The 23531-nt window shown below is 39.8% G+C and overlaps 1 protein-coding gene across 2 annotated transcripts in view; it reads right to left on the bottom strand.

Moving 5' to 3' along the window:
• The window catches only part of LOC137335248 (collagen alpha-1(XIV) chain-like), a 118709-nt gene that overhangs the window by 4519 nt on the left and 90659 nt on the right, over positions 1 to 23531 (bottom strand). Inside the window, exons 30-45 of one of the 2 annotated variants that reach the window (XM_068000516.1) lie at positions 22903 to 22941; positions 22563 to 22701; positions 21523 to 21665; positions 21106 to 21215; positions 18686 to 18844; positions 18523 to 18600; positions 17195 to 17281; positions 14828 to 14881; positions 14588 to 14683; positions 14350 to 14403; positions 11765 to 11818; positions 8784 to 8837; positions 7750 to 7821; positions 7498 to 7533; positions 7306 to 7372; positions 3879 to 4067 (exon numbers count right to left, since the gene is read on the bottom strand). In XM_068000516.1, coding sequence (XP_067856617.1) covers positions 3879 to 4067; positions 7306 to 7372; positions 7498 to 7533; positions 7750 to 7821; positions 8784 to 8837; positions 11765 to 11818; positions 14350 to 14403; positions 14588 to 14683; positions 14828 to 14881; positions 17195 to 17281; positions 18523 to 18600; positions 18686 to 18844; positions 21106 to 21215; positions 21523 to 21665; positions 22563 to 22701; positions 22903 to 22941 — 1431 coding nt within the window. The remainder of the gene's footprint in view (positions 1 to 3878; positions 4068 to 7305; positions 7373 to 7497; positions 7534 to 7749; positions 7822 to 8783; positions 8838 to 11764; positions 11819 to 14349; positions 14404 to 14587; positions 14684 to 14827; positions 14882 to 17194; positions 17282 to 18522; positions 18601 to 18685; positions 18845 to 21105; positions 21216 to 21522; positions 21666 to 22562; positions 22702 to 22902; positions 22942 to 23531) is intronic. The other variant, XM_068000517.1, reaches the window with a different exon arrangement.

Below are 23531 nucleotides of genomic sequence, written 5' to 3'. Positions count from 1 at the left end.
AAAGTAGGTCAGCGAGCACAAGGATGATGGGTGAATGGAACTCGATGCGAGTTAGGATACCAGCAGCAGAGTTTTGGATGAGATTAAATTTATGGAGGGTAGAAGATGGGAGGCCGGCCAGGAGAGCATTTGAATAGTTGAGTCTACAGATAACAATGGCACGGATGGGGGTTTCGGCAGCAGATGAGGTGAGGCAGCGGCGGAGATGGGCGATGTTATGGAGGTGGAGTAGGCGGTCTTGGTGATGGAGCAGATATGTGGTCGGAAGCTCATCTCAGGGTCAAATAGGTTATGAAGGTTATGAATGGTCTGGTTCAGCCTCAGACAGTGGCAAGGGAGAGGGATGGAGTCAATGGCTAGGGAACGGAGTTTGTGGCAGAGATCAAAGACAATGAACATAAGAGCATAAGAAATAGGAGCAGGAGTAGGCCGTACAGCCCCTCGAGCCTGCTCCGCCATTCAATGAGATCATGGCTGATCATCTACCTCAACTCCACTTTCCCGCCCTATCCCCATATCCCTTGATTCCATTAGTGTCCAAAAATCTATCGATTTCAGTCTTGAATATACTCAACGACTGAGCATCCACAGCCCTCTGGGGTAGAGGATTCCAAAGATTCACAACCCTCTGAGTGAAGAAATTTTTCCTCACTTCAGTCCTAAATGGCCAACCCCTTATCTTGAGACTATGACCCCTAGTTCTAGACTCTCCAGCCAGGGGAAACAACCTGGTAACTACCCTGTCAAGCCCTCTAAGAATGTTATACCTTTCAATGAGATCACCCCTCATTCTTCTAAACTCCAGAGAATATAGGCCCACTCATCTCAATCTCTCCTCATAGGACAACCCTCTCAACTCAGGAATCAATCTAGTGAACTTTTCTGCACCCCCTCTAAGGCAAGTATATCCTTCCTTAGGAAAGGAGACCAAAACTGTACACAGTATTCCAGGTGTGGTCTCACCAGAGCCCAATATAATTGCAGCAAGACCTACTTACTCTTATACTCCAACCCTCTTGCAATAAAGGCTGACATATCATTTGCCTTCCTAATTGCTTGCTGTACCTGCATATTAACTTTCTGTGATTCGTGTACAAGGACACTGATGGGCCGAAGGGCCTCTTTCTGTGCCATAAATTTTCTATGATTCTGTTCTTTCCATGACACCCAAATCCCTTTGACTACCAACATTTCTTAGTCTCTCACCTTTTAAAAAATATTCTGCTTTTCTGTTCTTCCTACCAAAGTGGATAATTTCACATTTCCCCACATTATACTTCATCTGCCACCTTCTCGCCCACTCACTTAACATCTGTGCATTCTCCTCATAGCTTACTTTCCCATCTAGCTTTGTATAGTCAGCAAACTTGGATATATTGCACTCGGTCCCCTCATCTAAGTCATCGATAAATATTGTAAACTGCTAAGGCCCAAGCACTGATGCTTGCGGTACCCCATTAGTTACAACCTGCCAAACCGAAAATGATCTGTTTATTGCTACTCTCTGTTTTCTGTCCATTAACCAATTCTCAATCCATGCGAATATATTATCCCCAATCCCAAGATCCTTAATCTTGTGTAACAACCTCTTGTGTGGCACCTTATCGAATGCCTTTTGAAAATCCAAATATACTACATCCACTGGTTCCCTCTTATTTACCCTCCTAGATACACCCTCAAAAAACTCTAATAGATTCGTCAAACACGATTTCCCTTCCATAAAACAGTGTTGACTCTGCCTAATCATATTATAATTTTCTAAGTGCCCTGTTGCTGCGTCCTTAATAATAGATTCTAGCATTTTTGCTACTACTGATGTCAGGTTAACTGGCCTATTGTTCCCTGTTTTCTCTCTCCCTCCTTTCTTGAATAGCGGGGTTACATTTGCTACCTTCCAATCCACGGGGACCGTTCTAGAATCTTGGGAATTCTGGAAGATCCAAACCAATGCATCCACTATCTTTGTGGCCACCGCTTCTAAAATTCTAGGATATAGGCCATCAGGTCCAGGAGATTTGTCGACTTTTAGTCCCATTAATTTCTCCATTACTTTTTCTTTACTAATATTGATTACTTTAAGTTCCTCACTCTCATTAGACCCTTGGTTCCCCACTATTTGTGGTCTTCTACTGTGAAGACAAATACAAAATATTTGTTTAACATCTCTGCCATTTCCTTATCCCCCATTATAATTTCTCCTGCCTCTGCAATGGCTTCGATCTTCCCACTATCACTACTTTGGCAGATTATTCCAGACATTTCTCACCCTTTGTATGATGAAGTTCCTTCTGGTACCAGATCTAAATTTAGATGGCCATTAAGCCCGTCAAGCCTGCTCTGCCAATTTACCTTGCTGTGCTAGTCATTGTTAATTATGACTAGATGATACAATCATGGTCTCTTACAGTTCTTAAGTAAAACTCATGATGATATCTTCTTCCACTGATTAAATATGAATGAATATCAGAGGAGGCACCTTTCACACAGGTATTGTGACTCTACAATGTTATTGTTTGCCCACAAAAGAGACATGAGGCGCGATTTTGAACTTTTGCCCAAAATGGGCGTGAAGTCGGTGGTGCACCCACGGCACCCACCCGATGGATAAAGCGAGAGGTCTGAACCATTTTCAAGTTTGGGCCTCATTAGAATACAGTCGGTGAGCTGCCCAGTGCTCAAAGAGTGCCAATGGTCAGCTCGCCAAAACAATCGCTCCATGAACAAGCTAAACCAGAAGTGGGCAGTAAAAGGGGTGGGGACCTACCCAGCAACCAGTAGCGGGCTGCAGTATTTTTGCATTCCTGCTCCTCCTGGCCTCACAAAAGTTCTCCCAAAAAGTGTTCCAGCAGTCTCTTTAAGGACTGATCTTTAATGAGTAGGGCGTACACGGTGAACACTCTGCCTATTTGTGCTTGGAAATTGCAAACAGGCTCCTACAACCAGAATAATCCCAATTTGCATATGTAAGCAGCTTCCCACCTGTTTCAGGTGGGATTGCTGGCACCCATTTACAAGGTCCACCTGAAAAACTTATCGGGCGGGCCTTGGGCGTCAAAGGGGTGGTCACCGTTTCCCTGCTGTTGAACACTTCATAAATGGTTGAAAATTATCCCCAAGGTGGCTTATATAACTGATGGAACTATTTGTTAATTTTCTCCTCTCCTCTTGCTGAGGTAGTCTCACATGAGTGGCAGCCCTCTGGTACCTTGCCCAAGTGCATATGATGAATCTGTCACTCTAAGCAGTGAATGTTGATGGGCTATTCTGCAATGCAGGGCATTATAGCCAAGCCTGATGCTGCACTCAGCAAACATCCACACATGCATGCTTTCTCAAGGGTCACTAGATATTGCATGGGAATTGGAAACCTGGATGATTCTTCCATTTCCTAGCACTCAAGAACATTGTCACACCCAAACTGCTAGTATGATAGCACAGATTGACAGATAAGCACTGAGCACAGAGGCCTGTGGCCTACAAAGCACCTGAGGCACTCAGCGCACCCGAATAGAAGCAGCGAGCACAAAGGAGCCCGAGAACCTATTCACTGCCCTGTTCCATTTAAATTTAGCAGCTACCCCATAAGGCACCTAGAGCATCCGAGCAGCCATCCATCCAGAAAGGGGCTGAAATTTGGACAAAAAAATTCAGGCGCCCCCAACTTTGGCACTCCCTCAAAAGAATGAAAATCAGGTTGGTTCTGCAAAAAGCACGCAATCCATCCCTCCAGATTACCACCCAGAGGGTGAAAACGAAAATCTACCCCGTTGTCAAGTTAAACCGTAGGAACTAACTTAACTATTTCTCTACCCTGGCAATATTTTTCAATAATGAGATTAAGTTGCATTTTAAAATATGAGCTAGGAGATGTAAATGACCTATCTCTCCTGGATAGCCAGCCTTGCCAGCATCTCCGGGCATGCCAGGTATTCCCGTAGGCCCTCTGCTTCCAGGTGGTCCTGGTCGCCCTGGGTGTCCGACTTCACCTGTTGGTCCCTGAATGATCCGTACAGGTGCTGGGTTCCTTGTAAACTCATCCAACATTGAATCAAATTTGATCATGTGATCTAGTAGTTAATAAATATAAAAGTGAGAATTATTACAACTGAATAATAGTTACTTTTAAATCTGTCTAAAAACACAGATTTAAAATGCACCCAACTGCCTGGTTAACAGGCATTTTATCCCTTAAATTGTGAGACTCCTCTCCCAGTACAAAGTCTTACTCAGTGGAAATACAGATCAGAGAATCATGCGTGGAGGCCAGCACCCAGTACTCTGATCTGCATTCCCACGGAGCGAGACTCCATGCTGAGAGCAGAGTCTCGCAATTTTGGGATATATTAACTCTTCCACGGACTCTTGAGGTTGTGGGTTTTATACAATAATAGTTACCTGCCGAGTTGCTAAATTACAATATAAATGTGGGATTCAAATGATGTCCTAGACAACAGGTGCTTTGTTTTCATGGGTCCTGAAATTACACCGTGGGATACTAATGCCCAACTACTTAATGTGTTCATTTGAAATTCCTCACCGTGATTTTACCTATTTAAAATGAATGGGTTAACGGCTCCCTAAAATAGTGGAGGAATTTCAATGGATAAATCAAATATTCATACATTAGTATCCCACAGTGTAGTCTCTCCACCACCCTGCCCTGCACTGAGTCCTACTTGCCTATCACACCTGTCCTCACCAACCTCCATTGGCTGCCTATGCTCTAAAGCACTGAATTCAAAATTCTCATTTATAAAATCATTCCATGGCCTTGCTTCGTCCTCTCTTTGCAACTTCCTCCCGCCCTCCATCCCATTCTACGGTTTTCAGCTCTCCATGAATCGCTCTTCTATGCATTCCAACCTTCCTCTACTCCACCATCAGATGCAGAGCCCTCAGTCATCTCAGCCCCATTCTCAGAATCTCCCTCTCTAAGCTGCTCCTCTTTGATCCTTCTCTCTCTGCCTTTAGAAGTCTCTTAAAAAGCTATCTTATCAATCATGCTTTTAATTTTCTCTCCTAATTCTTCCACTATTGCGACACACCTGTTTTCCCTCTGTGAAGAGCATCTACATTAAGTATGCTATATAGATGACAGTTGCTGTTGTTGCTGTTCAGGGCTATGGTTTATAAACTTCATAAGTTATTATATAAAAGCCTTTACCTTCTCAGAAGTGTGTTATATTTGTAATTGACATTATTTTTGTATTTAATTGTAAAATTATACAGTGGTTGTATCTGCAACAGCAATGGAACTGAAGCCATCACCAAAGTCATGGGGGTAAATTTTAACCCCAAGAACAGCTGGGTTGGGAGTGGGTGGGAAGATAAAAAAGTAAAACCTGGCCCCAATTAGCCTCCAACCCGCCTACTTCCGGTTTTAACGGAGGCAAGTCGAGGGGTGGATGGCCAACCCGCTCTCAGGAGGCGAGTCAATCAGTGAAATCTTTTAAGGAGGCTGTGGGCCTCCATTTTAACAGCATTTTTATTATTAACTTCTGGGGGCCAGGATTCCCTGGCCTTCTGCTTCACGTCGCATAAGAGGAGGCAAGAAGGCCCGGATCGATAAGTGTCTTTATTGCACTGCTTGTGGGCCAAGAGGAACAAAAGCGTTTCCTCCAGGCCCAACAAGCTTACCTGCCATGATCCCACACACGCAATCGGCCGACCACCCCCCCCTAACACGATCTCCGACCCTCCCCACCACGATTTCCGACACTCCCGCCACGAGCTCCGACACCAGCCACCACGAGCTCCGACACCAGCCACCACAAGCTCCAACCCCCCAATGACCGTCGACCCCGACGACCGCCAACTCGATGACCCCCCAACGACAGCCGACCCCGATGACTCCCCCCGATGACTACCACCCACCCACCCGGCCACCCACCCCTCCCCCTCCCGATCTAAGACTTACTTGCTGGCATCTGCTCCCTGGCTGCTCTCCCATCCGACTGACAGCCAGCCTGTCAATCTGGCTTGCCTGTCGGGCGGGAAACCTACTGAAAAAAATTGAAAGACATCCTTACGTCAAAATCGTAAGGACGTCAGGGAAACCTGTACTAATGGGTTCCTAGTCTGGAAATCCCCCCAACCGCGCTCTCTCCCCGGCTCGACGTTAAAATTTACCCCATGGTGTGACATAAAATATAACACATGCTAATGGTAAAATGTCAAAAAGATGTTCTTTTTGCAATATATTTCTGGACTATATACTTTGCATGTTCAGAAACAAATTCTTAAATGCTACAATAACACACAAATGACCTTTTGTTTAAATCATGGGCCAAATGTAGTCACTGAGCCCTGACAATCTGGGAGTAATTGATTTCTATTTGCATAAATTCACTGGTTTGACCTGTTTGAATTTTGAGATTCTGGAGGTTTGGAAGGAACTGTTTTTAGCATTGTTGCCTCATCGGTGGATAAATCCTGAATTAGTATACCAAGATCTATTAGCATTAATAACATGAGATATATGCAATTGAAAGAAACATAAATTTAAACTTTATATATGGCTCAAAAGACTCCATGGTATGCCACTATGCAGCCTATGAAGACAGCTTGGAAGCTCCTGCTTCAGATAACGAAACCTAACTGGAAAGTATATCTTGTGCAAATCTCTATAAAAACACATTGAAAGCAGAATGTTGAATTTACAAAATGTATAATACAGGTTGCAGTGGATCTGTTGAACATGATTTTTACTTGCACTGGTTTAATCCTGTTTCTGGGTACTTATGTGAGAACAACAAACAAATGGGCCAGTTGTCTCGATTGTGGCTCCAGCCGAGCATCTATATAAAGCATTTTCCCTGTCCTATTATTACGATACTCAAATACATAATAGTAGCTATGTTACTGGGACATTACTGATGATCTTATATCCTCTACTGCTTAAAATTACTACAATATACAAGAAAAACCCACAGCTTAAAATACACCAGCTTCATGTGGCTACTCTGATCCCAAAGCTTGTAAAACCACTTCACTAGTATACTTAATTATACTGACAGGCTCACTTTATCAATGTATGCTCCTGCAAACACTATATTAAAAAAAATACACCTGCACCAATGTGCAAGCCACTGTATGATTCTCATCAATAAAAACAATGTTTTTAAAGTTTCCTCAGAACAAAGATCTAAAACAAAATGCACTTCAGGGTCCGCTGGGACATAATACTTATCAACACGTAGACCGACATTATAATGTGCTCCTCATTTTGTGACTTGTGTGTTTTAATAAAAACCAAATCCAATGGGGCCCTGACCTCTATCCTTTGAATCTGGTTATGTTACTTACTCTGAACAAGTTCCTCACAAGCTTGGGTAACAAGCTGATAAACCGTAGCAAGGGACTGAGATTCACCCTGAAAGTGAAAAACAGAATCAGAGTGTTTTGGATAATTTGAGAATCTTTTTGGTTTTGGTGGAGCCTTTCACTGGCATTATAAATAAAAACACCAGGGAAAAACAAGAAAACAAGAAAATTCACCTTCTCGCCTTTTTCTCCTTTTGCACCAGGGAGACCCTGTGAAATAATTAAAAATGTGACTAAGCAATCAAACCTCACATATTTAATACTTGATCATACCGACATGCATAAATAACAGCAACGGTGAATATAATAAGTGATTTAATTTTAGAATTGACTAGAATATTTTAAAGTAGAATTCTGGAGCATGGATATACGTTTCTACTAATTGTTTCACACGGGAACTTAGTGAGTCAGTTATATGGTACTTACAGATGGTCCCACTTCACCTGGTAGGCCTCTTTCCCCTGGATAGCCTGATGGCCCTGTGATACCTGCTGGTCCCTAAGAAGCCATATATAGAATTTAATTCAGTAACAGTTCTGAAATCAAAACCTAGCTCTCTAAAATTCCACTGTAGGAAACAAATGTACCAATCCTAACGGGTTTGTTTGAAATTTCCCTCTGCTATTTTAGGGGCTGTATTAACTCACTAATTTTACACAGACTAATGCCTCGTATAAATCAGCAGAGAGAGGAATGTCAGCTGAATGTGTTTAGCATTTGTGCGTTAGTATACCACAACATCATTTTAGGGCCAAGATTTATAAGAAGGCAAATTAGATGGACTGTCATCTTTTTTTGTTCAGCAGTTCCTATGTTCCTATTGCATGATCCCTTAATACATTAGTATCAAATTTGTCTCTCCATAGTTTAATGGAGACACTATCTGATTTATTTTGAATGGGTAACCATCTTCGTTAAAATGGTGGAGAGAAGAAATAGATAGGAGTGTTTTTATGAAAACATTGCCAACAGTAATATTTAGGTTTATGACTCCAAAACCGGGAGTAGAGATAATAAATGAATAAACCCTGACCGCAGTGTTGAGTTTACTGTTCGCATAATCCAGTTAAAACAATTATCAATGCATATCGCAATATTTTAAAAAGTGATTTCCTTAGTATTAACTGATATATATTGTGGAATTACTGGGTCATATTTCTAGTATCAAAAATATGACATATATTTGAGAAAATAATTCACAATTACAAATATTAATGAAAAATAGAAAATCTATTCCCTGTAACAGTATGATCCAAACAAACTAATAACTTAAATTCTAATCAGATAGTGGAAGGACGCCATGTCATCCTCTAAAAGATTCACTGTGGAAACAAAATATTTTTGTTTTGCAGGGAACTGGTCAAGAAAATTCTTAACATGTTGTCCTCAGAAAGTCAGTGAAATATATTCTGTTATTTATGACATTATATAAAAGCAAATTCCTTATAAATAACACTTACTCTTGGTCCAGGAAGTCCTGGGGGTCCCATTGTGCCTTCCAGTCCTCTTGTACCCTAAAAAATTTACATCAATTAACAATCCATATCACTGAACATATTTATTAACGATACCCAAATTAAAGATTGCAGTTCTGTTCCATCCTGTGCTTTATTCTATAGCTAGCAGGAAGGCTGCCCTCAGCTTGGCTGCCAAGGCAGGATTTGTTCCCTCTGCAAATGTAGCAAATAAATCCATCAATTGAACTTAAACCCATATACTTCTATATTAGGTGAAATAAAAAAAATGACAAATTATTTACCAATTTGATTTTGAAACAATAAAGACATCTCAGGTGCAGTTTCAATATTTATGAGCTACACATGAAATGTTCCATAACACATCATGTTACATTCAAACCTGGTCTGGTAAAGTTCAGCAGAAGATATGCAATCTAATCAGTATCTTGTACTTAATAAGTATAGAAATTCATGGAGCTGAAGCCATCTTGGTCATTGTTATATCCATTGGTCTGGTGTAACTTTTAAATAACACAGTGCAACTTGCACTAATGTAGCACCTTTAATACATCAAAACATCCCATGGAGAAAGGATGAAGGATGAGTGTGTGGGGAAGGTAGGGAACAGACGCTAAGGAGAAGTTAGAAGAGTTAAGGATGTGGTCAAAAGAATAGATAGAGAAGTAAAAGACAGAAGAGGAGTGGTTTAGGAAGAGAATTTCAGAGAACAAGCTGAAAGATCTGTCACCAGTGGTGGAGTGGAGGACAGGGGCAGGGGAACAGTTTAAAAGAAATAAAATTGCTTCAGATAATGTTGATCTTAATGAGAAATTCAAAACAAACTCAGGAGGAGAGATTTTAAAATGATTACCAATATTTGTATTATTTTACAATTCATCTTCATGCTAGTTTTAACTGATTAGATATATAATTTTTAAAATGTTTGTTCCAGTGTTCTCCTCCCCTGAAGATGCTGAGTCTTACCGACGGTCTGTAGACAGAGGCTGTCTCGAGCCCTTCATCTAATTGGCCATTTCTCAAATATGAATCTAAACAGTGAATGTTAGCAGGCTATTTTACTGTGAAGGGCAACACCACCTAGCCACATGCCCAATATGAGCACTTTGCAACAGGAATATTAGACATTTCCTTTCACTAGCTCAACGATATTAAGACTAATTGTAGCACTCCAACAGCTAAAATCAGCACATACAGGGGACTGAACCTGGATTTAATACCCACATCACATGCTGCTCTTTTCACTAATCCATCAAGGGAGTCTGCAAGCTGTTTTTACATAGGATCAAGAAATTTTAAAAGCCTCACTATTAATCACTAGCCATCTTGCTCCTAGAAGAAAATTACGGCATTACACAGTTTTTAAGAGTAAGAATTCAGCAAAAATTGTTGGTGACAGGAATTAGTACTTAGTGAAAAAAACATTGAGGATACATTTCAGAAACTAGCCCCACATCTAGTGCTAAAAGTTGGTGTTTTTCAACTGGAAATCATTAAAGGGAAAGGAAAGTCCAGGACTGGTGAGTGTCCAAATCGCACGAACCAAACATAGTCTTTTAGCCCTGGCAATCAACTGTAAGCTTAGGCAACTGTCATACTTGTGGTATTATATCGCTTATTCACTGATTTCTCCTGTTTGAATTTTGAGAGTCTGGAGGTTTGCAAAGGGTTGTTCTGATCACTGTTGCCTCTTTGGTGGATAAATCCTAAATTAGAACACTGAGGTCTGTTAGCATCAATGACCTGAGATACATGCAAATTAATGGGACCATAGACATAAGCTTGTCAGCCATGGCTCAGTAGTACCACTCTCACCTCTGAGTCAGGAGGTTGTAGGTTCAAGTCCCACTCCAAAGACTTGAGCACAAAACCTAGCCTAACACTCCAGTGCAGTACTGAGGAAGTGCTGCACTGTTTTTGATTCTGCCTTTCAGATGAGATGTTAAACTGAGGCCCCATCTGTCCTCCCAGGTGGATGTAAAAGATTTTGGTGAAGAGCAGGGGATGCCCTGGCCAACATTTATCCCTCAACCAATATCATTAAAACAGATGATCTGGTCATTATCACATTGCTGTTTGTGGGACCTTGCTGTGCACCAATTTCCTGCCACGTTTCCTACATTACAACAGTGATCGCACTTCAAAAGTACTTAATTGGCAGTAAAGCGTTTTGGGATGTCCTGAGGTGATAAAAAGCGCTATACAAATGCAAGCTTTTTTTTATTTCTACAAATGACCCTAAGGCTCCATGGTAAGCACAATGTGATCCACAAAGACAAAAATCTTGGACACAGCTGATTTGGAGAGCACTTTTTATTGCACTATTCCCCTTTTTATAGAAGAAAGCTATAACTAACCTCAAACTTATTTCATTTTTTTCTTAAATGGTAATTTTTCTACCGGCATGAAGAGCCTCAAGTAAGTCAATCTGCTCGTGTCAACTATTCTAGAGCAGCTTAATGGCAAACAGGGGAGGCACAACCTCAAATTGGCCTGACTGGCACTCTACAGCTGCCCACAAGACCACACTATGGGTTGCAAAATTGGAAAAGACATCTCTTTCTCTGGATAAATGTTCCCTTCACTAATTTTTATTTTTGTTTGCATGACAAAAAACATAAATTAGAACTTTTAAATGCCAATCATGAAAATTGGATTGAAGCAGGTACCATACCCACCTTGGAGTGCAAAATAGCAATACGGCTTTTATGCTTCGGTCATGGTTTTCAAATTCAGCCTCCATGAAATCTAAATATTTTAGCATCAAGTGTAATCAGTGACATTGTATCACCAATCCTGTCACTGATCAATGTTCTATTTAAAAACTTGGGAAAGTGGCTTCTAAATGTTGATTCTCCTTTAATGTGCCATGAAATACAGCAGAACAGTATATTTTGCATTTTTTATGTACAGAACCATCTACATCACATTGCTGTTAAGTTACTTTTACACAAATTTTGGTTTACCTTTGGTCCCTGAAGGCCGTCTCTCCCTGGAGGACCCTGAGGACCTGGTAGACCCTATGGAGAAATAAAGTAATTTAGGTTTGATAATGTGCAGTCCTGTATTGTTCAATCAGCATGCTAATAATTGCAATTTTATCTTCCTTTTCCCACTAATTATCCCCTTCTCAACACATTGATTCCTTACTGGGGTACAGCTCCATGGGTGCTGAGCACCTGCTGATACCTCACAAGTGGTCAGTCTTCATGTGTGAGCCCACATAATGACTGTTGACAGGCGACACAATTGCGAGGAGTATCACATTCCTGTATCCAACTAAAATCCACAGATGAACACTTAGTATTTAAATTCAGCTTCCATAAAGTAGAAACATTTTAGCATCAGGTGTAATCAGTGACATTGCATCACTAATCCTCAGTGCACAGTTTTCTATTTGCAAACGTGAGATGGTGGCTTGAAGGTATTTTGTTTATTCCCATGATATATCATGAGACACAGCAAATTCGGGGCACATGACGGTGATTAGAAGCATTTTTCCTTCTGTACCAGAGGCACCTAGGTCAATTATAGCACCTCTACCACTCCAGCTAAGGTCAGTTAACTCAGCACAGACTAGTGAATATTGCATTATCACATTCATACATAGTTTACCATATGATAATGTTGCATGTTGGTTAATGTCTCTTTGAAACTGCCATGCCTATAATTTGCTGAAAATTCTTGCAATTGAAACTTTTTCTCTTATAGTTTTAAAGGGAACTACAAGGAAAGTTTAGGGAGTACTGTTTAAAGCTAATTAATATGTAACATGCATCACCAGTAACAATTCTCATTTTATTGGAAATAAGACAGTAGAATCATTTGTGCTATATCAGTTTCCCATATCTAAAGAGACCATTCAAAAATAAGATGGGAGCCACCTTAATCTTTGCTCCAATTTCCCAGAAGTTTTGTTTGCATCGCAAACAATTTTCAGTTACTAATGAGCTCTCAGCAAATGCTGTAAACCTGCCAAATAAACAAAGTAGACAAACACCGGCTGTGTGGGGAAAGTTATCACTATAGGCTAGACATTATTGTCAGTGGTGTTATTGTACAACATTTAATGTGCTCCTACTAAATTCTTCACTCAAGGTACAGTAGCATAGTGGTTATGTTACTGGACTAGTAATCCAGAGGCCTGGACTAATAATCTGGAGACTGAGTTCAAATCCCACCATGGCAGCTGGGGAATTTAAATTCAGTTAATTAAATAAAATCTGGAATAAAAAGGTAATATCAGTAATGGTGACCAGGAAACTACCAGATTGTTGTAAAAACCCATTGGAAACCTGCCATCCTTACCCAGTCTGGCTGTATGTGACTCAGCAATGTGGTTGATTCTTAACTGCCCTCCGAAATGGGTCTAGCAAGCCACTCAGTTCAAGAAGGTGACTCACTACCACCACTGGAAGGGCAATAAATGCTGGCCTTGCCAGTGATGCCCACATCCCATGAATGAATAAAAAAAAACCTCTGCTATTTAATAGGGCAGTAAGTGGTTCATTTTAAATAAAGTTAACATGGCTGTTAAAATGCTGAAGATATAAATTTCAATAAATTGATTGAGTCAATCAGTTTCATTTCTCCAATAAATGTTAGCAATCTAGATCTAGCTTGGCCACCTCTAGATGTGACTTTGTAACCCAGTACAAACCCTGGCAATGAAGACAACTTGTATTTGCACAATACCTTTAATGTAATACAACGTTCATGCAGGAGAGAAACAGAACAAGTAACAGTAGAAAAGTTAGATGAGAGAACAGAAAGCAAGGTTTTGTGGGAGCTCCAGAGGATAGGACCTAGATGGCTGTAAGCTCTGCCGCCAAATAAAGAACACCGGACTGGTGAATTAAACAGGAGGCTGGAGTTGGAGGACCATAAGGTGCAAGCTGGGACATGGGGCTGGGGAGGTTGCAGAGCTAAGATGGTGTGAGACGGTGGAAAAATTTATAAAAGAGGACGATGATTTTGAATTCAGTGCATTTGGAGCCGGGGAAGGTCAGTGAGGACAGGGTGATGGGTGAGCAAGACTTTGTACAACAGCTGCTTGGCAACAGCTATGCAACCAGAGGCAAAGGGAAAAAGAAAATTACAGCTCAACTCAAGAGAAAACACTTTAAAATTCAGGTTGCAATAATCTGTCCTGAAATTTGCAAATCAAACTACATCAGAACGGAATTATCTCTCCTCTATGCTATGTTTCCAAAGTGGGGCAGGACAGGTGCAGGAGATCCCATTACTCAGATGCATTGGATAAGTAAGTCTCCAGTCACTTGTTACCCAACTCTTGCTCTGCACCCCTCCCCCCACCCCACCTCCATCTTTAAAATTTCTTTCTCTTCATAAGATGCTAAATGGACTATTTTTTTTAGAAACTAATAGATTTAATTATTAGAAAACTTTCTTTTTTGGAAGATCCAATTTTTCAAAATTTTAGGGTCAATATTTTTCTTAGCTTCACATTAGTCTAAAGTAAAAATGGTTCTACTGTCAAGTAATTAATTGAAAAAGTTAGCAGAAAGTATGTTTCTATTTCAATCTTTACCTGGTTGCCCCTTTGTCCAGGCTCACCTATGTGTCCTTTTTCACCAGGAGGACCCTTTTCAAATGAATGAAAAGTAAGGACATTGGTAAACTATTCATATTTTTCTTCAATATGTTAATCATGTTTTATCCTCTAAACACTGCCAACAAATGAGGCAAAATACTTCAAAAATTATTTTTATGAATGTTAATATAATTTTTTCGTGTTTGTTTTGCATTTATGAATATGGCATACATACTGCAGGTCCTCGTACACTTAGTCCTCTTGGTCCCAGAGATCCAGGTTGACCCTCTAGTCCCATAGGCCCTGTATTACCAATTGGACCTTCTTGACCCTAGGAAACAAATCTCATGCTAGGACTGAAGGAATTTCTGAAAGTTGAATCAGTTCTGGATAAACAACTGCTTGTGGGTCCATTATTAAAACTCAAGTTTGGAATAAAGTAGATCATCATTGTATAACATGTTCATACACTCACCTGAGGTCCAGGCTCCCCACGTTCACCCTGGGCACCTCTTAAACCAGGAGGACCCTATAGATTTGGTTAAAAAGTGCAGGTGTAAGAGATTTAATTCATAGTAATTTTTTTAATGTATTTGAATTTTTTTTAAAGTAAGGGATGAATGAATGCACTCAAACTCTTCTCAGAAAGTTGGACAAAGCATGGAGCATCTTAATTGAAGATGGGTTTGATGACAGGACTCAGGTTCAGGTGCTCTCAAGTTAATCATATATTTTCAAAACTGCAACCTTATCATTACAGTACTTGCTTCAATAAAGGTTGACTGTAATATGCCCAGATTAAATTGTGATACTGCCGGAATGCGTTCTATTAAAGATAAGGTAAAAGGTCCTGAAATTATGCTGTGAGATGTGGATGTATGAATACTTAAAGCATCCATTTGACATTCCTATTCTGGCAGCGATGTTGACTCATTTATTTTAAACAGGTTAACGACTCCACTGAAATAAGAGGAATTTCAGATAAACGCGGTAAGTGTTTACATAATATTATCCCACAGGACCAAAGAATAAAGAATAAATGACCTAATATATCTTCTGACTGAGAAATATTTTGATACGATTAATAACCTAAACTAACGGATCTCACAGCATTGTTCACAGATAGTCTGGAAACAGTTGTGGGGAAGTGGTCTAAATAGATTGAGGTCAATTACATGGCTAGTTGTTATTATCGAGGGAACGTTACTGTAGGTCCTCGCAATTCTTTTGTTCCAGTCACTCTGCAAACTTTCTGCCCAACAGAAATTAACCTTCAATTGACATCAGCATGAAATTTTTATATTCATTTGACACTTTCAAGTGTGAGGTCTAAAGTCTGACAGGTGCTCTCAAAACTTTTATGTAAAAAAGTTCTCTATTCCCCCTCAAAAGTAAGCAGAATATTTATAAGAGATACCGACTAGAATACCACCTTAGGCAGTATATTCTGCATTCCATCTCACAAGTATATAAGTTTCTGAGTGCAATGAACACCACTATCTCTGACTTTCTCATGAATGGACTTAAAGCAATTGACAATAAAGGTTTTAAGAAAATTCACACTGTAGGAAAACAATTTAGATATTAGCCAGAAATTCCTGATGCAAACAAATGGCTATTTCAATGAGAAATAAAAAAAATGAATTTGCATTTATATAGCACATCCTCAAAGCACTTTACAAACAATGGGTTACTTTTAAAATGCAGTCACTGTTGTTATGTATGCAAACCCAGATGTCAATTTGTGCACAGCAAGGTCAAGCAAATGAATGACCAGATAACCTATATTGGTGGTGTTGGCTAAGGGAAAAAGGTTGGCCAGGACACTGGGAGAAGCCCCTGCATTTCCTCAAATAGTGCTACACACTCTTTTATGTCCACTTCAGCAGACAAGTTGATTCTTAATTTAACTTCTCATCTGATATAGTTTGGGGCCTAAATTCAACATCACTGTGCTCATTCTATAGGCGTAAAACAAGCACAACAATGACGAATTTAGCAGAGCGACAGTCCATGCTTCATTTAAGCGTGCGTTCGGGCTGCGGCTAAATTTGTCAGGGCCTATTTCTAGGTGGCCCTGGCACCCACCTGAATTGAGTGCAGACCTCATTTCAATATTGAAAGGAGGGTCCTGCACCCATTTTCAGGAAATTGATTGAGAGGCACTGCAAATTGCAACTCATTTTTCAGGCTCTGCTGTAGTTTAACCAGTGGTCGTTGAAGGGACCAATGGAGGCCACGGAAGAAACTTACCTTAATATGGAGCTAGACGTGCACATCAAGATCCCACAAGCACCTTGCCCCCTCCCCTCCCATTTGCTTCCCCCTGGCCAAAATTTGAAGGCCTGGACAGACTAGCTGTGTCAGGGCCCTTGATTAGCACCCGCAACCCGCCAGATTTATTCCAATGAGGCCCGAAGATGAATTTAGTATAGTCCTTGAGCCTCTCTCTTCTAAGTTCAGCGTGCCGATTTTTTTTCTCCCGTTATCAGATGGTATCGAATTTAGATCCCTTTTACTCTGAAAGATCTCAACTGATTGATCTAGATATAGAAACTTCTATATGGAGCCTGAAGGATTTAAGCTGTTCCTGAATAATTAATATATTTAAAATCTCACGCCAGGCCTGCAGTCTGCAGTTTCAGCCTGTTCCCATAATCGCATATCTTATCATCTTTCCCAGAGAGATAAGAATTCTTTTATCCATTATGTTGTTTAATTATATCGGTCAGGTATTTTGATTTCATTCTCTCGCCACTGCAACATTTCTTATCTCTATTTTATCAATAGCATTATGGTCACTCTACGCTGTTTATTGTGTGATAAAAGATGATCAACTCACTGGTGGTCCTGAAGGTCCTGGTTGTCCTTTGACAGCTGATGAACAAGTGCAAGCATGGAAACGAGGAGGACACTTCACTTCATCTCTCTAAAACCAGGAAAATACTTCAATTAGTACAATTTATGGAGCACATGTAGAACAGAGACAGGCAGATCCCAAAATAGAAAACAAACAAACAAACAAACAATCACTGGTGTTGAGAATGATATTGTAATGGAGTTGCTATTAATCTTCTTTAGTGAATTTACTTCAATATAATTTTCTATCCATTTTAGATATACGTCTTCTATCTGGCATATATACATCACACTCCAGACATCACACATAGTTGCAGATGCAAAAATATCAGGAAGCTTTTTTTGACCTGACATTTACAAACACATTCTGATCTGCACATTCCTCTCAGCAAACAATAAATAAACTCTGATTGACCTAAGCCTGTGTTTACTTAACAACAATGATACTTTGTGCTTTTGAAGCAATGCAGTTCTGTCCTAGCAGCAGAATAATACATTGTGCATTATATAGTATAACACTTTTGTCCTTATATCACCTCACTTACAGTGAGCAATAATATGAGAGATCCACCAATCTATATAAACTTAGTTTTTTTCATATGTTATCACCAGGTTGGTCTTTATTAGTACACTCATTTTATTTCCGCTATAGTAGACAAGTGTAAATTGTGTAAAGGGCTTTATCTCCAGTGAAATATAAAGAAATGTATGAGTGATTTAATTAAATCTTCATGGATATTATTGGTCTGGCTAGGTTAAAAAAAAGAATTAAATTGAGCTAGAGACAACTATAAAAGATTTGTGACTCTGCAAGGCCACTTTCTAATTGTGTCTTACCCATCAGGGCCAATTGTACATGTCAAATACCAATGACACAGTTTGGCTCCATCAGTAGCACTCTTGCTTCAGTCAGAAGGTTGTGGGTCCAAGCCCCACAACCTAAGCACATAATCCAGGCTGACACTCCAGTCCAGTACTGAAAGAGTGCTACATCATTGAAGGTGCCACCTTTTGGACGAGATGTTGAACAGAGGCCCTGTTCTACTACACGCAAAGGATTCCATGGCAGTATTAAAAAGCAGGCAGTTTTTCCAGTGTCTGATCAACATTTTTGCCTCAACCAACATCCAACCAGTCATTTGCTTTTTGTGGGACCATGCTGCGGGTAACTGCTAGCCATGTTTCCCTACATAACAACTCCTCCATGAGTACAGTGGAGAAAGGAATTTCAGCTAAACTTGTTAAGTGTTTATGTGCTAGGATCCCATGCTTAAATTTAAGGCCTCAATTTTGCATTTGACTCTAACTCACCAGTGCAGGTAGATCACAACACCTGTCCATGTCAGCCCAGGAAGTATTGCAAACCATTTCAAATGCCTGTAACTGAAACTAAACAAACGAATAAACAGAATCAAAAATATCAACAAAACAAAACATATCAAAGAAATGAATAACCTGATCCTTAATCACTTACTGGTGCTGAACCACTGCTGGGGCCTCCAGTTTTTACCAGTTTCCCGAGCATCTCAAATCCTTCTGTGGAGATTTTCCCAACAACATTAATGAACTTCTCTCCAATCTCCTTGCAGTCTACATAAAGCTTGACATTTGTCCTACTCACTGCTATATGAACCTAAAGAGACCAGGAAAGATCAGATTTGGTTTAGTATTACTTGTAATTAATATTTTATTCTTAATATGGTGAAGGACAATGAAGAAATATCTTATGAGTCCATACAAAAGATGCAAGAATATCTAACGTATTGCAAAGGAACGAAGGAAAGTACAAGACTGGTCCTGTACAGATCCCAAAGATTAAATATCTTTCAATTGTTCACTTTCTCAAATATCTATCCCTATTTTTTTCCACACAATTTGCCTCTGCTGCCTCTCTGGTTCACCAAGTGGTTAAATCTAAACTGCCTGTGCACCTTCCTTCTTCCAAGCACGTGTCCATGTCCTTGGTTCTAGAGCTTGTGGCAATCATGAACATATTATCAGGATTTAATTTATCTATTCCTCTAGAATCTTGACTATCTCCTCTAAGCCTTCTCTTGCACACAGTAAACAATCCCAGACTCTTCAAGCTCTCCTCAAAGTAAGGATGCCTTCAACTACATATCAGTTTGGTTGCTGCATTCTACGTAACCTTCAGTCCTTCAATGCCTGGATAGCCTTGCTGTAGTACGGTGATCAGTACTGGAGGAGTGGCCATATCAGTGCCTTGTACAGACTCATTATCACCTCCTGGGATTTATGTACTATCCCTCTGGTGGTGCATCCCAAGATCGGGTTAGCTTTCCTTACTACTGCTGCACACTGCATTTCAGTAAACTATCCACCAATACATTCCTCTCCTGTGTTGTGTACTTCTGCCTAGATCTATTTAGTTTATATTCCCATTGTTTATTTCTCTTCCCTAGTCTCGTTACCTTGTATTTGTCCACAGTAAATGCCATTTGCCATTCAGCAGCCCACCTTTCAAACCTATCCAGATTTGTTTGTATTGGTTTGCCTCTTCCCTATTGTGTGAACTCCCCCCTCTCCCAATTTTGTGTCATCTGCAAACTTAGACAGCTTTATTTCTTTTCCAGATTCAAACAGCTACAGCCCTCAGTACTGATCTCTGTGGTACTCTAGTAGTGATAGTGATTCCTTGCTGTGCAGACACAGCTCCATTACCAGCCATCCTCTGCTTTCTCTGGTTTAGTCAATTTTCAATCTGTCTCAGAAGCTTGCCTCCTGTTACATGTTTTCCTAACTTGTAGGCTAAAGGCAAGGTATCAAAAGTCTTGCTGATTTCTAAATATACCATATCCACAGAATTTCAGTTCTAGGCACATCATTTCTTCAAACTTCCATAAGATAGTTAGGCAAGACCTATATCCCATTAATCCATAATGACTTCCTCTTACTAGATCATATCTATTTAGATGTTTCATTATCTCCTCTTACTGAATGGCTTCTAATACTTTATCCACAACAGATATTAGGCTCACTTGCCCGTAGTTTCCTGGGTTATTCTTAGTGTTATTTTAGCTGCTTTCCAATTCTTGGGCACTACTCCCATATCTAATGATTTCCTAATGATAGTGGTAAGGAAGTGACTGATTTCACTGGCCACTTCTTTATGCACTCTTGTATGAAGTCCATCCAGGCCTGGTGCTTTGTCTTCCTTTAACATCCTCAGACTCAACTTGTGTGCCTCCCTCCCTCCACAAATTCATGGTGGGGAAACTGACTATGGTCTCCCTAAATACAGGGCAGAATTATTAATTTAGTATATTTGCTATTCCTTGGTCACCTGATGTCATGTCACCTTTGGAATCTTTCAACGACCCCACCGCTTCGTTATCTGTTTGACATATCTTTTAATATTCCCTGTTTTCCTAACCTCATTTTCTATTTTACCTCTCCTAACCACTTCCTTTATCTCCGTTACCTTGTTTTCATATTTATCTTAGTCCACTTGTTAACCATTTGTCCTTTTGGTACAATATTTTTTTTCCCTTATTCCTCACATTACTTTCATTGTTGCTGGGTTACTAAAGATGTGAGGTTGACAAATGCACACAGAACACATTTGTGTGTGAGTTTTCTCTGTCCACTATTTTAATGCACTATTTGAAATGGGTTAATGCCCTCTCCCCGAGCAGTCAAAGGATTGTTATATAAAAATGTTACATGTTTGCTCCATAATATCTTATTTTGATTTCAAGTTTTATTCTTTGAATTGAGCAACTCTCCTATATGATATAATTGCATGGAAAGCACTGTAAAAATTTATATATAATTAAAACATCAAAGTTTTACTTTCATTCATACACAAAAATCAGCAAACAAAAGTTACTGCACTATTGAGATCTAATCAGGTTCTAAAAATAATATATGTACCTTATGGAAACTTCCAAAGAAAATCCTTTTAACTTCAGGTTGGTTAAAAGTAACTCCCTGAAATTCATTCTTATAGTCAAGATTGAAGTAGTTCAGAGTTTGTTGGCTATCTGAAAGTTGAATGGGATAGTATAAATTAGAACTATGCTACTTTAAACATAAAGTAAGCATTAACTGGTATCCTTCAATATTTTTGAGTGGGTTATTTTACAAAATTGTACTCCCAGCTGTGAGCCCTATCCGCTGGAAGGGCATATTGCGAATTTGGGCCATGCTACTTTTTTCTGTATCGTTCCAATTCATGCGCCCGTGAGTTCCCATTATACACTCCCAGCAGCCGAAAACGTGGCTCCCCGCTGGAAGTTCAATTTTTTAAAAAACCACCCGTTTGATCTAATTTGAGTTCTAAAGCCTTACGGTCAAGCACCACTCCAACAAGAGGCTGAAAATCTTCATCCACAATCTGCCAAATTGCATATGGTTCTTTAGGAGTATTGGGCAGTAATCGGAACAACAGTGTAATAGTGTGCTCTGGAGGTAGTCCTGTGGGGTGGATATTCCTAGACAAAAAAATACATCAATTCAAAAAAAAATTCTAAAATATATATTCTTGAAATCTTATTTTTTTTTAAACAGTTGTATTTTAACTGATAAATGGGGGGGGGGGGGAAAGAGGGGGGGCGGTAGTTGCCTAATTAATGTTTGTCAAGTCCACTTCCCAACAATGCCCCGTCCTGCTGGAAACCCACACTCAGGAATGCCGTAACATGAAGTGGTACAACCTAGGTGTGCCTCTGCACTCCACAGTGATCTGATGAAATTCAATCAAGTGGGCAGTTCCAAGGAGGCCAAACACTTTCTGGCAATTGCAGCCAGGCATGCAGTGAATGGAGGAGGTACAAGAAGTACAGGTCACCTAAATGACCCTGGGCTGTATTGTGATTGCTACTGATTTAATTATTTACAGTGCTGAGGAGTTCTTTCAAACATTTTGAAGCATTCTTTTTTCTAAATTAATTTTTTTTCCCTTTCAGCATTTCCTAATATTCTCATGGAGGTGTTTGTTTGTGCACTGTAGAAAGTTTCAGCCTACTTAGCTTTGCTTGCTGGGAATATTTAAACATTCAAGCATCAGAGCTGGTATCCTAAGTTTGGCCAGCAATGGATATTCATAAGCTGGAGTATAATGTAGATTCATTGTGTGTTCAAGGAATTCTATCAAAGGATTGAGAACAGCAAACTTTGCTATACACTAACTGCCTAAAGTTCTTTACAAATAGTAAAGACTGTTTCTCGATTCTAGCAACGTGAAGCTTGATATCGTCATGACATTGGTGTATTGTACAAACACAATGCAATATGGCAATAAGCAATTTCAAATCAATACCAGCTAATAGTTTCTGATTGTAGTGGTGCCCAGGGTATGGGAGGATATGAGGTCGGAAGCTCATACATACCTGGTAGCACGTGTAAGCTGAGCATTTTCAAAAATACTATATGATGGTGAACCTGTAAAAATGTCAGACTCCATAGAAACTCCTTCAAGTTCTGAATACTCTTTGTCTACTAAGCCAAATGCCTCCATCATGTTAATTCCTATAAGAGATACATCAAACTATAAATGTGATTTGCTGACAAACAAAACCGGTTTTAGTTAAAAAAAATACTGAAGCCATCAGCGTTTTAGTTCCCATTTTATCAGTATTATTTCAAGAATGTTAGAATTTTTGCTTTTTGTACAATTGATATAACTGAATCAAAATAAATTATACTTTTGCTAAGCAATTCACTTCATACCTGGTACAACAGTGCCTCTAATATTTGTCAAGGGACAAGCTGAAAACAAGCAATGAGAAGTCAATTAATCATAAATTACTAATCTCTGGAAGAAAATGTTGTTGCATTTATGTAACATGTCACTCAAAAATATCCCAAAATGCTTCACATACAACTAAGTGCAGTGACTGTTATGGCCAACTCAGTAATTTTATACACAGCCAGGTCCCACAAACACCAGTTATTGTCCCAGAATTTGCTGTCAAAATATCGGTGAGGCTAATGGCGCTCCCCGTTATTTATGCCCAAATCGCACAGCAACTTCAGGTGAGGGCAGAATCACGGTTAAACGTGAAAATCCAAAAGCTGCTGTCCGAGATGCTGTTAGCTTCACGAAAACGGGATCTCGCTGTCTGCCTCATCATTCAAATGCATTGAACAGCGTGAAGTTGCTGTATTTGCACATTAAATACGAACTAAACTCGCCACAGAAAGTTAAGTCATGTCATTTCAAGTCTAACAACGTGTTTAGTGTTAGATACTGCCAGTCAATGTCTCTGGCTCTGAAAATTAACCATTACAAGTGTGGAGTCTCATTCCTTCAGGTATTAACTGTTGTTGGAAATATTTTCCATCTCGCACTTCCAGCA

The sequence above is a fragment of the Heptranchias perlo genome, chromosome 19 (genome assembly GCF_035084215.1).
Source record: "Heptranchias perlo isolate sHepPer1 chromosome 19, sHepPer1.hap1, whole genome shotgun sequence".
Lineage (NCBI taxonomy): Eukaryota > Metazoa > Chordata > Chondrichthyes > Hexanchiformes > Hexanchidae > Heptranchias > Heptranchias perlo.
Note: the sequence above shows the minus strand (reverse complement) of the source record. Positions and strands in the feature narration are given on the sequence as shown.